Consider the following 15,431-nt stretch of genomic DNA (forward strand, 5'->3'; position numbering starts at 1 on the left):
GAAGAAAAAAATGGTTTATTAAAAAAATGAGAATGTCAATGATTCTTTTATTTATAACAAAAGAAGCATGTTACGTAAGAAATAAATGAGAATGTCACTACTTTTCTTTTTTCTTTAAATTATAACCAGTCAAAAAAATAAGCCAGTCAAAAAAATAAAATGTATTAAATTAATATTTAATTTTTGTGAAATATATATTCAACTTTCTAAACTACTACAAATTTATTCTTGAAATCTTTCTTTGCAATCAGTCTTTGTTCAATACTTGGTTCCCGCCCTTTTTCACTTCCACCTTCATCTGGTTTATCCCTTGCTGTGTAACACATATTTTCTGCAACAAAAGACAGCCAGGTACGTTTCAAATGACACTTCCTTTATTTTTCATTCTCTTATGTTAAAACAAACTCTCCTTCTGCAACTCCAATTCCAGAGGAGGCAACGTATTAGCACCTTTTTCTTCCTTTCTTAATTTCCCCCACAAAGAAAGGTTGCGTCTTTTTGGACCTTTTATGGCTTTCCATCCCAAAACCGAACCTGGGTCTTTGCCTATGTTCATTCCTACCACCGATAAAAAAGAATACTGTGAAATGAGCATATCCGAGCTAGTTTCGGTGCTGCGTATTGCGTTTAAAATTGAGGATTTTGATAAAATTGAGCAAGAGTTGGTACAGAGGGAAGCGAAACTTAGGGCGGAAATTGGGCGACTCCAGGAGAAGATTGAGCTGGAGAGGCTCCAAGGAATTGAATTTGAAGAAAGACTGAAAATCAGAGAGGAGCAATGTGAAAGGGGGAAGAGAGCCCAGGAGAATTATGAGCAGTTGTTGAAAGAAGTGAAAACAAATAGCTGGATCGAAAAACATGCTATTGAAGAGTTAAGGAGAAAGAACGTTGCTTTAGAACGTGAAGTGTGTGAGTTGAAGGAGTTTAAGAAAATAATGCTAGATGATGTCAACTCTGCGGATGAACTAAGGGACAAGATCCGTGTGTTGAAAGAGGAGAAGGTTGGGGACAAGAATGCTCTTGATGTCCTTAACATGAAGAACATTGAATTGGAGGAAGCAGTTAAGAAGAATTTGACTCTCATAGAGGGGTTGAGGAATGAAAATGCTAAACTGGCAGACGAGAAGGTTGGGGATAAGAATGCTCTTGATGTCCTTAACATGAAGAATATTGAATTGAAGGAAGCAGTTAAGAAGAATTTGACTGTCATAGAGGGGTTGATGAATGAAAATGCTAAACTGAAAGACGAGAAGCACGAACTTAAGACAGTTTTTGAATCTTTGGAGAAGAGATATAATAAACTACGTGTCAGTTATGCGAAGGTGGAAGAGAGTACTCATTGCTCTGTTGATACTGGCAATGCTCAGTCTCCCAAAAAAGGGAACAAGGAGGATGCTGTAGGTGCATTAGGTATGTAAATGAAAATTCTCTTCTCTTTGCATCTTTTACGTCTATAATACAGATTAACATTTATATAATTTCCTTTAAAAATATTTAATTGGATCACACTGAATTGATTAATACACTTTAGTCATATTTCTTGGTACCCTGAACCATGACGACTTNTTGAGAGAAGGAAATGGCTATTGGCCGGAACCATGTTTTAGTAAATTAATTGAAATGGTGTGGTAAGCCAAGCAATTCTTGCTCAAACTGGATTAATTTAAGACTGAATCAGATTACGTTAAAATATTCAAAAAATGATCACAGTTTGCAACTATTAGTAGACAAAATTTAAGAACATACACTCTTCACATCATCCAATCTTCTTGTTGAAGTAGCAATATTATAAATTAGTTCACCACAAGGTTGAGGTTGGACTCCACACAGACAGCTTTGTAGCGCCAAATTAACCCTGTTTCTAGCCTGAGGTATTTTACGTTCTTATCTTCAAATCAAACACAGCATTGTTCCCGTTGTCTTTCTCAGATGTTCAACTCATGGCTTAATTTGTTGTAGAGTCCTGGTCTTCTATAATATTTGAAGGTCATAATTTTAAACTGTAACGTTGAGGTTTTCTTGCTCTTTATGTTCTGTTATATTTTGTTCCCTCAGAAAACTGCTAATCATCTCTTTTTTGTGTTTTCTTCGTTTTTCCTGATAATTTATTTTTTCAATAAGAACAAAAGAAAGAGCAGACAGAAGCATGCAAAGAAGGTAACTCATTTTGTTTATCCATACAATCAAGATTACGCGTATCTGCTCTGAATTTGATCATAGTAAACGTTGTTAATTACTTGAAGAGCGGAAGGCTGTATTTTTCAAGAAATGCTGATACAGCAACCAATTCTGTACATGTATTCCAAAATCTACTACTCTTTATTCTCCTAGCTTTTGCCTGAAGTATATAATGTTAACAGAATAATGTTTAGTTTTAACACATTCTTTGTACATGCAGGGGTAAAATTTAAATTGGAAAAGGTGATCGTGGACCTAGGTGATGATGATAATGATGCTAGGTGTACATCACAAGGATTGCGTGAAGAGCAAATTATTTCTCAAAAAATTGCAGAAAAACATTTACAAAGGGTTGAAATGATCAAAAGACAACGAGCTTCTGATATTCAGGCTTCTACTTCCACGTTTACATCCTCTGCTGATTTATTTGAAAAAGAAAATCTCCCTGTAAAGAAAAGTAAGTTCTCTAATCAATATTATATGTGAAAATTTAGATTTGTTCTTAGTTTAAAAATATCAGCTCGTTGGAATTGTATGTCTAGCTATGGTAGTCACACTTTATATCTTTCTGAATGATTATGACGTTGGCACGAAAAATGACTTTGCTCGTTGACTGTTATTTGTTGGAAAATCTGATTTATTTGAAGTAGAGTTTTCTCTCCTAATCAAATTTTTATCCCTCTTTGTTTTCTTCTTCAAAGCTCAGATTTGAGACATTTGTTTCAAGGATACAAGTTCAGTGTAACTCAGACCAACATGTTGTAAAATTTCGAATAGAAAATTTTATTCCTTTATCATATATCTTCCTCTATTTCACTTCTTTTTCCTCTACTAGGATTTGTTTATTTCTTTCTTTTCTTACTCTGTTAGTGTTTGAAGATTTCGGTAATATTAATTGTATATTCTTCCTCTGTTAAGATATTTTTCTCTTTCTTTCATTTAGTGCCAAAATAATTCTTTTTATCTATACACATTCTTGATTTAAATTACAGTTAATATTCTTGAATGTTTGGCATGTTATTTATGTTCTTGCTTATAAAATTGTTGTGACTTTGGATTGCCCGATAGATTGAATTTGAATTCTCTTGTAAATTTACTAGTTCATATCTATCAACTATAGAAACTGCTAGAACTAACATAAACTGAGTTAGCGACCGCAAAAAACTCTCCAAGGTAATACCTATGCATTAGTTTTGCAGCTGCTGTCACCATATCAGGTTAATCCTTTTGTCTTAAGGCATACTGGTTAATGTCAAAGTTAATGGTTAAGAAAACACATCTCTCACACCGAGATATAAACATATAGAGTGTGAAATTAGACATTAATGAATGGTAACAGTGAATGAAACAATATGTTCAACAAACAACCAATCTCATTATGATAGACTCTAATTATGATTCTGATATATGTTAAAAACTGAACTTTAAACCTAACTTAATTCCACAAAATCAACTTATAAGGTGAGGTTTATATATATATATATATATATATATATATATATATATATATATATATATATATATATATATATATATATATATATATAATTGATGTGTGAGAGGTATATATCTTCAGAACAAAAATATAGTAAAATACAAGTAAAAAGATAATAAGATAAAGTCAATCTATGTATACCTCCTTCATGTTCCTCAATAAGGTCATGATCAGCTTTCAACACACGTAGGGGGAGTATTTGGAATGATCAATTCACAATCTTCACTCTCTTTAACCTCCTTTTAAACCCTGAATCCTTTTGATTGTCCTCATCCCTTTCTCTATGGTGTGGCACCCAAAAATGAATTTTAAAAATGAAAAATAAAAAACAAGAACATATTCTTATTCTCTTGTATAGAAAACCTTAGTCTGTTTAAAGTGGCATTTGGCACTGATAATCATTTCAACTCACCAGTCTAGAACAATCAATTTAAAACACAATTTCGATACCTGTTGTTGTACATTATTTTTAATGCTTCGTTTTTAGTTCTATTGATCTCTTGTTTTTGTTGGCACAGGTGTCATGGGCAAAGATATTCAAAGTCCTGCAGAAAAGAAAAGAAAAGGTTATCGGGCTTATAGGGCCCAAAGAGTAAGTGGGCCCAATGAGCCTCTAGCCCATGAACTGAAGCACGGTTCAAAACTAAGGGTATATGTGAGAAAGAAGCAGAGTTTTCTCTCCTAATCAAATTGTTATTCTTTTTTGTTTTCATCTTCAAAGTTCAGATTTTAGACTTTGTTGCAAGGATATAAGTTCAGTTTATTTCAGACCAACATGTTGTAAAATTTTAGTAAAAAAATTATTGCATTATCCTAAATCTCCCACTATTTCACTTCTTTTTCCTCTATTAGGATTTGATTATATTGTAGGCATACTCATACATGTTAAAGTTAATATACAATGGCAGTAAGCATACGATCTTCACGACAAAAAAGATAGTAAAATACAAGTAAAATGGATAATAAGATAAAGTCAAACTATGTATACCTCCCTCATGTTCCTCAACAAGGTCAAGATCAGCTTTCAACACACGTAAGGAGAGTATTTGGAATGATCAATTCACCATCTTCACTCTCTTTTGATTGTCCTCATCCTTTTCTCTATGATGTGGCAGAATTTTAAAAAAGAAAATTAAAAAACAAGAGCTAACCATGGTGTGAAGAACCAAACCATAAGGAAAAGCTCCAGACAAAATAGTTCCTGCCCAAATTTGCTCAAAAATATGGATCACGATCTGAAATAATATTCTTTGCCTAATCACAGTATTTTTATTAATTGAAACATTAGCCTGTTCATTTTTCATATGAAACATGACTTGGTGAACTAGTTCAATAACTAGTATAATATAGATAGATGTATCAATTTGAAAAGTGATAATCCATAATTATTATATTATGTAAATTTATTTTTTATTCTCATATTCAATCATAACATATTAATTTATTTTTATATATTTGTGGGGAATCAAAATATTATGTAAAAAAAAAAATCTATTTATGCAACTTACATAGTTAGATCACATACTTTTGTTTTTATTATTTCAAAAACTTTGTGTTACCACCATATAATTATATGAATGAAAAATAATGTTAAAGTGAAACATTTAAGTTAACATTATTAATGTTTTAACAAGTTGGTTGTCACACAAATAAGGAGTTCACTCATGTGTTAATCAATTTATTGAAGTTAAACTATACCTTGAATATGTTTTAATTCCATTTACTGCAACTTAATTGACAAATTCGATATAAGTTATATTTAACAACTTATTCCTTGTGTTCGATATAAGTTATATTTTTTATTTTTTATTTGTGGTTTAGTGCTTCAATTTTTTTGAAGTAAAGAAAATGCTAACCTTTTTGCTTTGACTCAACCAAAGTGAAGAACCTTTTTTTTTTATTTCGACTTAATATGCTTTGGTTATAGAACTGAAACATTATGTTGAAAACAATTGTTATCGTGTCTTTTCCTTGCACGGGTGAAATAAACATAAGACATATAAGCTAAAAAAATGAAACAAAAGATGAAAATAAGTGATGTAAAAGCCTAGAAAATCATATCTTAGAATTGATACTGTGTTTTGAATAATGAGACTCGATTATTTTAATATTAAAAATTTAAAGTATAAATATGATTTCTGTAAGGATGGGTTCCCTTAAATATTTCTCATTTTCTCTCATTGAGATTTTCATCTCTTTGAGGAGCTCCACTAAGGTTGACTCATGATTGATTTGACATCAAGGCCTCTCCAATTTTGGGTATGGAAGTGTTAGATGAACTTACCATGCCACCTACAAAACTATAAAAGTATAAAACGAACAACTAGGAAAACAAGTTAAAGTTATAAAAAAAACAAAGGAAATAAGCCCTCAAAGTGTTTGACGGAACATAATTTCAATGTGGGGTGCACTCAACTCTCAAGCTAAAGTTCAAGAGTGCTCAAACCCTCAAGTCCAAGTTTGTGAAAATTAGCATTCAAATGAAAATATGCACACCAACCAACCACTTAAAGAAGTCCAAGAAAAAAGAAAACCCTAAAGACAAAAGCTAGATAATCTTATGAAAAGCAAGAAATGACAACTTTTATCCTTGGAAATTTAGTGTCTCACAACTTATGTTCATGCAGTTTACATTCTCAATTGTCCATTTCAATCCATCTTCATCTTTTTCTACATCCTCTTCATTTTTTATTTTTGTTCTCCACATGCCATCTCATTTATATGCACAATATTAATGAGACGAGCTTGAAAGATAATACCACTGAATTAAAAGATGAAGCAAAACTTGTTCTCTAATTGATACATCCGAGAAGATTTTTCCCTTATTTCTTCAAGTTGACAAGTGTAGAGGTTTAAACTTTGAAACAACAAAAGCCTTGTTATTTTTCTACTTTTCCCTCTTGATGGTGCACTCCATCTACAATTACTTGAATATATTCTTGTTGGAAGGATTCATGCAGGGCATGATATATGAAAAAAAGGAAACACTCAACTAAGTTATCATTGAGAGAGAAAAAAGAGTCGAGAAAACATTAGACATCATCTGGGTCCCTACAGTCACAAGGAAACACAAGTGTTAAGGATTTTCTAGGAATGATTATAAAGTATCTCAAATATCTTGTTATAATTTGATGGTCCCACATACAAGGAATCCTTGCACAATGAAGCAATTGTTGACACTTTCAAACAAAGTATTGAGGTAAATGACATTGTCAAAGATGATCAATTAACAAATCTATCTAAAAACAATCTTGAATCAAATATACAAGTTAGAAGGTGAGATGGATGAAAACACATATAATCTTACACATAATTGTATTGTAGTGGGATTGTGTAGCTTCCAAAAAGTGTTAAGGGTTACATCTTCCTCCATTGTTGCTCGTCGCGTTTCACGGTCCCTAATTTATATTATTATCTTCAAAATTTATTTTTAATAAGAATCTATAATTTTATAATATGTTGTATAATTTTATAATATGTTGTTTATTTTTTTGTATATTAGATATGTGATTAATAACATATTTAAATATGTTGATATATTTTGTTTTATTTGAGATTTTTTTTATCTAAATTCTAGTTGATTTTGAATGTCATTTATAATTTTATTTATTTTGATTTATTTGAGATTTTTGTATCTAAATTCTAGTGTTCTGGATATCATTTACAAAACTTGTTCTCTAATTGATATATCTAAATGCTAGTCCTGTTTGATTCTAATTTTTATCGAGGTTTGATGTGTTGGTAGAAACAAAAACAAAACAAAAATATTTTAAAACAAAAACTTACGTTAAGCTTCGATTATTATCAAATAAGAAGCATAAAAGGGTATTTAACTTCAATTATAATAGTAACTAAAGTCTCATCCTTTTATGATTTAAAAAATGATATAATTTTAAGGGTATTAGGCTTTGCTACTTTCAAATTTAAAAAATTATTTAATTCAAAGACTTTGGTTTTTATAATAATTGAAACTTAATTCCTTTCTAATTAAAAAAGTTATTTAATTTTAATAATATTAAGCTTTTGGTATTTGGAGAACAAAGACTAGTATATCTTTAAAATTAAACAATTTTTTAAGGCAGAAAAGAATCAAGTTTGAATTATTAGAAAAATCAAAGTCTAATTTTTTTTTCTTCATTTTTTTATTTATAATATTATGCTTTGATTTAAAAAAAAGATAAAAATTTAATATAAAAATTTAGGTTTAAGTTCATAACTAAAGAAAAAACAATAAATATTTTTCTATCTTCAGTTATTGAATTGAAATATAATAATAAAACAACTGATAAAAAAAATCCTTTTACGAACTAATATGTCCTACAATGATGATATTCTATTAAAAAGAAAAAAAAATGTTGTATTAAAAAAATGAGAATGTGAATTTCTTTTATTTATAATGGAAGAAGCATATCACGTAAGAGATAAATGAGAATGCCAATATTTTTTTTTTAAATTATAACTATTGTAAGATAGAAGAAGCCTATCAAAAAATAAATTTTATTTAATTAATATTTAACTTTTGTAAAATATATATTCAACTTTCTAAACTACTACAAATTTATTTTTGAAATCTTTCATTTGCTGTTCAGTCTTTATTCAATAGGTCGTTCCCGTCCTTTTTCACTTCGACCTAAATCTTCTGGTTTATCCCTTGCTGCGTAACACAGATTTTCTGCTTCTAATCAAAACCAGCACCAACAAAAGACAGCCAGGTACGTAGTTTCCTTGCACCGCCAGAGGAGGCAACGTAGTACCACCTTCTTTCTTCGATAGTTTCCCCCACAAAAAAAAGGTTACGTCTTTTGCACCTCTTATATGACATTTCGATCCAAAATGACATTTCGATCCAAAATCGAACCTGGGTCCTTGCCTAGGGTCATTCCTCCCACCAATAAAAAAGAATACTGTCAAATGAGCATATCCGAGCTAGTTTCTGTACTGCGTATTGCGTTTAAAATTGAGGATTTTGATAAAATTGAGGAAGAGTTGGTAAAGAGGGAAGCACAATTTAGGGGGGAAATTGAGCGACTCCAGGAGAAGATTGAGTTGGAGAGGCTCCAAGCAATTGAATACGAAGAAAGACTTAGAGAGGAGCAATGTGAAAGGGGGAAGAGAGCCCGGGAGAATTATGAGCAGTTGTTGAAAGAAGTGAAAACAAATAGCTGGATTGAAAAACATACTATTGAGGAGTTAAGGAGAAAGAACGTTGCTTTAGAACGTGAAGTGTGTGAGTTGAAGGAGTTCAAGAAAATAATGCTAGATGATGTCAACTCTGTGGATGAACTAAGGGACAAGATCCGTGTGTTGAAAGAGAGTACTCATTGCTCTGTTGATACTGGCAATGCTCGGTCTCCCAAAAAAGGGAACAACGAGGACGCTGTAGGTGCATTAGGTATGTAAATGAAAATTCTCTTCTCTTTGCATCTTTTACGTCTATAATACAGATTTACATTTATATAATTTCCTTTAAAAATATTTAATTGGATCACACTGAATTGATTAATACACTTTAGTCATATTTCTTGGTACCCTGAACCATGACGACTTATTGAGAGAAGGAAATGGCTATTGGCCTGAACCATGTTTTAGTAAATTAATTGAAATGGTGTGGTAAGGCAAGCAATTCTGGCTCAAAATGGATTAATTGAAGACTGAATCAGATTACGTTAAAATATTCAAAAAATGATCACAGTTTTGCTACTATTGGTAGACAAAATTTAAGAACATACACTCCTCACATCATCCAATCTTCTTGTTGAAGTAGCAATACCATAAATTAGTTCACCACAAGGTTGAGGTTGGACCCCAGACAGACAGCTTTGTAGCGCCAAATTAACCCTGTTTCCAGCCTGAGGTATTTTACATTCTTATCTTCAAATCAAACACAACATTGTCCCCGTTGTCTTTCTCAGATGTTCAACTCATGGCTTGATTTGTTGTAGAGTCCTGGTCATCTATAATATTTGAGGGTCATAATTTTAAACTGTAACGTTGAGGTTTTCTTGGGCTGTATTCTATTATATTTTGTTCCCTCATAAAACTGCTAATCATCTCTTTTTGTGTTTTCTTCCTTTTTCCTGATAATTTTTTTTTTAATAAGAACAAAAGAAAGAGCAGACAGAAGCATGCAAAGAAGGTAACTCATTTTGTTTATCCGTACTATCAAGATTTCGCGTATCTGCTCTGAATTTGATCATAGTAAACATTGTTAATTACTTGAAGAGCTGAAGGCTGTATTTTTCAAGAAATGCTGATACAACAACCTATTTTATTCTTGTATTCCAAAATCTACCACTCTTTATTCTCCTAGCTTTTGCGTGAAGTATATAATGTTAACAAAATAATGTTTAGTTTTAACACATATTCTTTGTACATGCAGGGGTAAAATTTAAATTGGAAAAGGGGATCGTGGACCTAGGTGATGATGATAATGATGCTAGGCATACATCACAAGGATTGCATCAAATTGCAGAAAATGAACATTTACAAAGGGTTGAAATGATGAAAAGACAACGAGCTTCTGATATTCAGGCTTCTACTTCCACGTTTACATCCTCTGCTGATTTATTTGAAAAAGAAAATCTCCCTGTAAAGAAAAGTAAGTTCTCTAATCAATATTATATGTGAAAATTCAGATTTGTTCTTAGTTTAAAATTATCAGCTTGTTGGAATTGTATGTCTAGCTATGATAGTCACATGTTATATCTTTCTGAATGATTATGACGTTGGCATGAAAAATGACTTTGCTCGATGACTGTTATTTGTTGGAAAATCTGACTTATATTAAGTAGTGTTTTCTGTCCTAATCAAATTTTTGTCCTTCTTTGTTTTCATTATCAAAGCTCAGAGACTTTGTTTCAAGGATACAAGTTCACTGTAACTGAGACCAACATGTTGTAAAATTTGAATAGAAAGTTTTATTCCTTTATCATAAATCTTCCTCTATTTCATTTCTCTTTCCTCTGTTAGTATTTGTTTATTTCTTTCTTTTCTTATTCTGTTAGTGTTTGAAGATTTTGGTAAGATTAATTGTATATTCTTCCTCTGTTAGGATATTTCTCTCTTTCTTTCATTTAGTGCCCAAATAATTCTTTTTATCTCAACTCATTCTTGGTTAATTTAAATTACAGTTAATATCCTTGAATGTTTAGCATGTTATTGATGTTCCTGCTTATATAATTGTTGTGACTTTTGATTGCCCGATAGATTGAATTTGAAATCTCTAGTAAATTTACTAGTTCATATCTATCAACTATAGAAACTTAGGAACTGCTAGAACCAACATCAACTGAGTTAGCGACTGCAAAAAAACTTGCCAGGGTAATACTCGTGCATTAGTTTGCAGCTGCTGTCACCATATCAGGGTAATCCTTTTGTCTTAAGGCATGCTGGTACATGAATGTCAAAGTTAATTGTTAAGAAAACACATCTCGTGCCGAGATATAAACATATAGTGTGTGAGATTAGACATTAATGGATGGTCACACTGAATGGAATAATATGTCCAACAAACAACCAATCACGTTAGGATAGACTCTAATCATAATTCTGATATCATATTAAGAAGTGAACTTTAAACTTAATTTAACTCCACAAAATCGGTTTCTAAGATAAGGTTTGCACTTATATATATATATATATATATATATATATATATATATATATATATATATATATATATGCTAAATTGGTCTTGTCTCTAGTTAATGTGAGACTTCTAACATTAGTATAACAGTAGGCATATATCTTCACAACAAAAATATAGTAAAATGCAAGTAAAAAGGATAATAAGTCAATCTATGTATACCTCCTTCATGTTCCTCAACAAGGTCACGATCAGCTTTCAACATACGTAAGGAGAGTATTTGGAATGATCAATTCAGAGTCTTCACTCTCTTTAACCTCCTTTTAAACCCTGGATCCTTTTGATTGTCCTCATCCTTTTCTCTATGGTGTGGCACCCAAAAATGAATTTTAAAAATGAAAAATAAAAAACAAGAACATATTCTTATTCTCTTGCATAGAAAAACTTTAGTCTGTTTAAAGTGGCATTTGGCACTGATAATCATTTCAACTCAACAGTCTAGAACAATCAATTTAAAACACAATTTCGATACCTGTTGTTGTACATTATTTTTAGGGTGTTGCTCCCTCCACCTCCCCGTTTCCTCTCTCCACCTCTCCAACTTTCTGCTTTTTTTATCACAAAAATATCCTTTTCTTTACCTTTTTAACCTTTTTACTTTTTTTACTTTTAATGTTATTTAGCAGAGTAACCCTCAACCCTACATACTTTACTTTTACTCTACTCTTAGCCCCACCTCCCCCAAATTTTGAGATCCGTCTCTTCTTCTCCCACCTTCGTGACTCTCTTTTCTCTTGCTGACTTCTCATCCAAACTCTCCAAACTCTACCTTTGCTCTCCGTGGTTGTGCGATGCGGTGGTGTGGTGCGGTGGTGTGCATGTTCTTGCTGATTGTGCGGTGGTGTTTCGCTGGTACAGTAGTGGTTGGCATTGGTGGTGTGTGGTGCAGATCGTTTGTCGTTCGTCTACCAGGTGCTTCGTCTACCACGTGCTGTTGTGTAGTCTTTAGAATGCATGCATAGATCTTAGACTTAGACCAAAACGGATGTCGCATACTGTCAACGGATATCGCACATCCGTTTCAAGGCCAAACGGGTATGGGACATCCGTTTTGGCTTTGGGTGTTTTTTTTTTTTGTTTTTTTTTTCTTTATTAGTTTATTAATTTTTTTATTTGAAATGTATATATAGATTTATTTAAATTTAGTTTTTATTTTAATTTGTTAGTGGAAAAACATTTTTTAATTTAGTTGTTCAATTATTATTTATTTAATTATTTCAATAGAAATTTAAAACTATGATATATCATTAAATGTGGCTCCCACATCCGTTCACGGATATGCCATATCCATGGAAGTTGTTAATTTTGTTTTAGTTTCTAGATTATTAATTTATTGTATATTAAAATAATTTATAGAATATTTAAAAAGTTATTATTCATTTAATGAAATAGTTAAAAATTTAATTAAATTAGCTTTTTTAGAAATGACAAGAACACGTGGAGCATCTTATAGTTATTGTGGAGAGAGTTCTCGAGGAGAGAGTTCTGCGCAAGGCGAAAGTAGGAGACAACCTACAGTATCGGCTCGGAGGAAGCGTGCAACTCCTATTCAAGATGACCATATAGCCGAGGATCGAGCGTTTGAGGAGCAAGCATATGAGGCCTATGAGGGTCATGTTCACGAGGAGACATTTGAGGCCTCTGAGGACGATGAGGAGGAGGAGGAGCATGCAGACATACAGGAGGATGTCGGTGGATTTCCTGGAGGTCCACGTGATTCTGCATTGTTGACACACTATGTTCAGCATGTTGCTTATGCTATTTCGCAGGGCCAGGTGAGTGTAGAACTTAAATTTTGATTATTATTTTTTTTTCGAATACAATTTATATTAAATATTGTTGTGTAGGATCGAGGGGATATGCTCAAGTTGATCTCGCATGGTAAAAAAGTTAATAAATTAGGACCATGCGCCGAGGGAATTCAACACATTGTGTTGAATTCCTGTTTGATGCCTCTCACACAGATCTGTTACGATTACGTTGATAAGGGCTTGTTGCTCGATTTCATAGAGAGATGGCACTTTGAGACGAGTAGTTTCCATCTCCCTGTAGGGGAGATGACGATCACTCTTGACGATGTCTCCACTTTACTTCACCTCCCGGTGCTGGGACAGTTATGTGATTTAGAGGAGTTGGAGTTTGAGGAGGCTCGTACAGCCCTCGTAGACCTGCTCGGCGTTGATGGTGGCACAGCTGGTGCTGAGATGGAGGATGCACGTGGTACGAAAGTCAGACTCAGCTGGCTTAGAGACATATATGTTCAGAGGTGTCAGTCGCAGCATTGGGACTATGCTGCCAGAGCATATCTGTTGCATCTAGTAGGATGCACAATTTTTGCAAATAAAAGTGCCAGTTCTATACGCGTGTCTTACCTACTATTATTTAGAGACGTACACGCGTGTGGCAGATATGCCTGGGGGGTTGCTGCACTCGCCCATTTGTACGAGCAGCTTGGGGATGCGAGTCTGGCTTCCACGAAGCAAATGGCTGGATATTTGACTCTTTTTCAGGTACAAACATAACCCTTGCCCATTTATTTTGATGTACTTATCTCCATGTTCAAAGAAAGAAAATATTTAATCAAATAATTGCATTTTTAGAGTTGGATATACGAGCACTTCCCTAGCATGGGAAGGAGGCGGTTGGTGTCTTCTTATGATGACACCACACCACGTGCGACTAGGTGGCAGAGTCCTCGGCAGAGTTCGACTCTTGCAGAGATTCGGTCGCAGTTGGATTGCCTGACATATAGTGGAGTTGTATGGTATCCATATGAGGGACGTCGGGGCATTCATCCATCATTCGGAATCTGTATGTATTCTGGATGGATTCGAATTGGTGACACTCTTTTCCGTTATTTGCCTGAGCGTGTGATGAGGCAGTTTGGGTTTTACCAGGAGATTCCACGACCACCCACTGTCGTTGCACATACAGATGTAGTCGCTGTTGATATTGCGTGGTTGCACTTCACTGATCACGTTATTAGGAATGTGAGACGGGCATCATACCCTTCTGAATGTGTCGATGGATACATACAGTGGTTTAGGAGGGTTTCACATCCCTATATTATTGTTGCTCCAGCTGACGCAAGACCGCTTCTTGCACCTACACAGCGCCCCGATGTTTCACAGGAGGGACGACCTCATCGTAGATCCTCTCCACCTTCACCACCTGACACCTTGGTATATTATTTTTCATTGCTTATGTTATTAAATTTTGCTTAACCGTGTTTATTTATTTGTTTGATATAATTATTATGCAGGTTAGATTTAAGCGAATGGCGAAAAAGATACAGTTGTTGATATCTTGTCGTCATGTGGTCGAGGGTACTGTTGCACATCATGTGATGATGGAAATGCTTCAGGATGCTAATGATTGCATTGACGAATATTCTCCGACTAGGAGAGGACAAAGACATGTGCGCGGTAGACGCTCGACATCTAATTGATAGGACATGGAAGAGATAACATTGAGTTAGTGGTTCTGTGATTTAAGGGATTCTTAACTTTTAGTACTATGTGTTTGTCTGATTTTGGAGAACAGATTTTTTTTTAATATGATATTTCACATGTGCTTGATCTTTTTGTGAATACTTATTATTAGTACAGTCTGATTTAGGCTCGTACACTCTTATTCTTATTCTTGGTGTTGAGTGGTGTTGTGTAGAGAGAGAGAGAAAGAGGGTGTGGTGGTGATTCCAGATGCTGTGGAAATGGGGAAAAAAAGTGAGCAACAGCATGTGCTGGAAGAAGGACAGAGTGATGTGAGGTTGAGGCTCCACTCTGTTGGGTCCTTCTTCGACCATTCAGTTTGAAGTGTCTGTTCCTTCTCCTTCTCAGTTTGTCCGCTTTGATTTCTTCACTCTTTTGGGTTCTTCCCAGGCACACCGTTACTTATAGTTTTCATGCAAGAGATGTAATCAAGCAAAATGCTGCTGTTCAGACATCCTTCAGATTGGAAAAACCAGTTTCACAGCTTATTTCATTTCTTGAAACGTTAGAATATGATATATATGTTATTCACATGTACTGACGTGGTGTTTGGTGTTCTCTCTTATCCGATGGAGAATTTTGATGACTTCAAGGATGAATTGAAGTTTGGGTTGCATCTAAA

The 15,431-nt window shown here is 33.5% G+C and overlaps 2 protein-coding genes across 8 annotated transcripts; both read left to right on the forward strand.

The window, feature by feature from the left end:
• The first annotated feature begins 230 nt into the window (after positions 1-230).
• On the forward strand, positions 231-4,486 carry LOC106764313 (filament-like plant protein 2). Of its 3 annotated transcripts, XM_022782317.1 has the most exons (5): positions 231-351; positions 431-1,410; positions 2,122-2,157; positions 2,399-2,635; positions 4,192-4,486. In XM_022782317.1, exons 2-5 carry the CDS (start codon positions 510-512, stop codon positions 4,356-4,358), a joined length of 1,341 nt encoding a protein of 446 aa, XP_022638038.1. In that variant the 5' UTR covers positions 231-351; positions 431-509; the 3' UTR covers positions 4,359-4,486. The 3 variants fall into 3 exon arrangements, with proteins under 3 accessions (XP_022638038.1, XP_014504077.1, XP_014504078.1); XM_014648591.2 differs by having other exon boundaries at positions 231-1,410; XM_014648592.2 differs by lacking the exon at positions 2,122-2,157 and having other exon boundaries at positions 231-1,410.
• Positions 4,487-8,235: 3,749 nt separating this feature from the next.
• Positions 8,236-15,431, forward strand: LOC106764850. Of its 5 annotated transcripts, none has more exons than XM_022782313.1 (8): positions 8,236-9,065; positions 9,774-9,809; positions 10,053-10,271; positions 12,177-12,230; positions 12,741-13,093; positions 13,166-13,828; positions 13,919-14,500; positions 14,581-15,431. In XM_022782313.1, the coding sequence occupies exons 1-8, from the start codon at positions 8,489-8,491 to the stop codon at positions 14,764-14,766; spliced, it is 2,670 nt and encodes an 889-aa protein (XP_022638034.1). In that variant the 5' UTR covers positions 8,236-8,488; the 3' UTR covers positions 14,767-15,431. The 5 variants fall into 5 exon arrangements, with proteins under 5 accessions (XP_022638034.1, XP_022638036.1, XP_014504753.1 ...); XM_022782315.1 differs by having other exon boundaries at positions 14,586-14,722; XM_014649267.2 differs by lacking the exon at positions 12,177-12,230 and having other exon boundaries at positions 12,732-13,093.

This window comes from Vigna radiata, chromosome 6, assembly GCF_000741045.1.
Source record: "Vigna radiata var. radiata cultivar VC1973A chromosome 6, Vradiata_ver6, whole genome shotgun sequence".
NCBI lineage: Eukaryota > Viridiplantae > Streptophyta > Magnoliopsida > Fabales > Fabaceae > Vigna > Vigna radiata.

What these genes read in the sequence shown, in the direction of transcription:
- LOC106764313 (XM_014648591.2), top strand. Translation starts at nt 510, where the DNA reads ATGGCTTTCCATCCCAAAACCGAACCTGGGTCTTTGCCTATGTTCATT. An exon ending in GACAGAAGCATGCAAAGAAG is followed by an intron (nt 2,158 to 2,398) that starts GTAACTCATTTT and finishes TTGTACATGCAG; the next exon opens with GGGTAAAATTTAAATTGGAA. An exon ending in AAATCTCCCTGTAAAGAAAA is followed by an intron (nt 2,636 to 4,191) that starts GTAAGTTCTCTA and finishes TTGTTGGCACAG; the next exon opens with GTGTCATGGGCAAAGATATT.
- LOC106764850 (XM_022782313.1), top strand. Translation starts at nt 8,489, where the DNA reads ATGACATTTCGATCCAAAATGACATTTCGATCCAAAATCGAACCTGGG. An exon ending in GGACGCTGTAGGTGCATTAG is followed by an intron (nt 9,066 to 9,773) that starts GTATGTAAATGA and finishes TTTTTTAATAAG; the next exon opens with AACAAAAGAAAGAGCAGACA. An exon ending in AAATCTCCCTGTAAAGAAAA is followed by an intron (nt 10,272 to 12,176) that starts GTAAGTTCTCTA and finishes TCGCTGGTACAG; the next exon opens with TAGTGGTTGGCATTGGTGGT.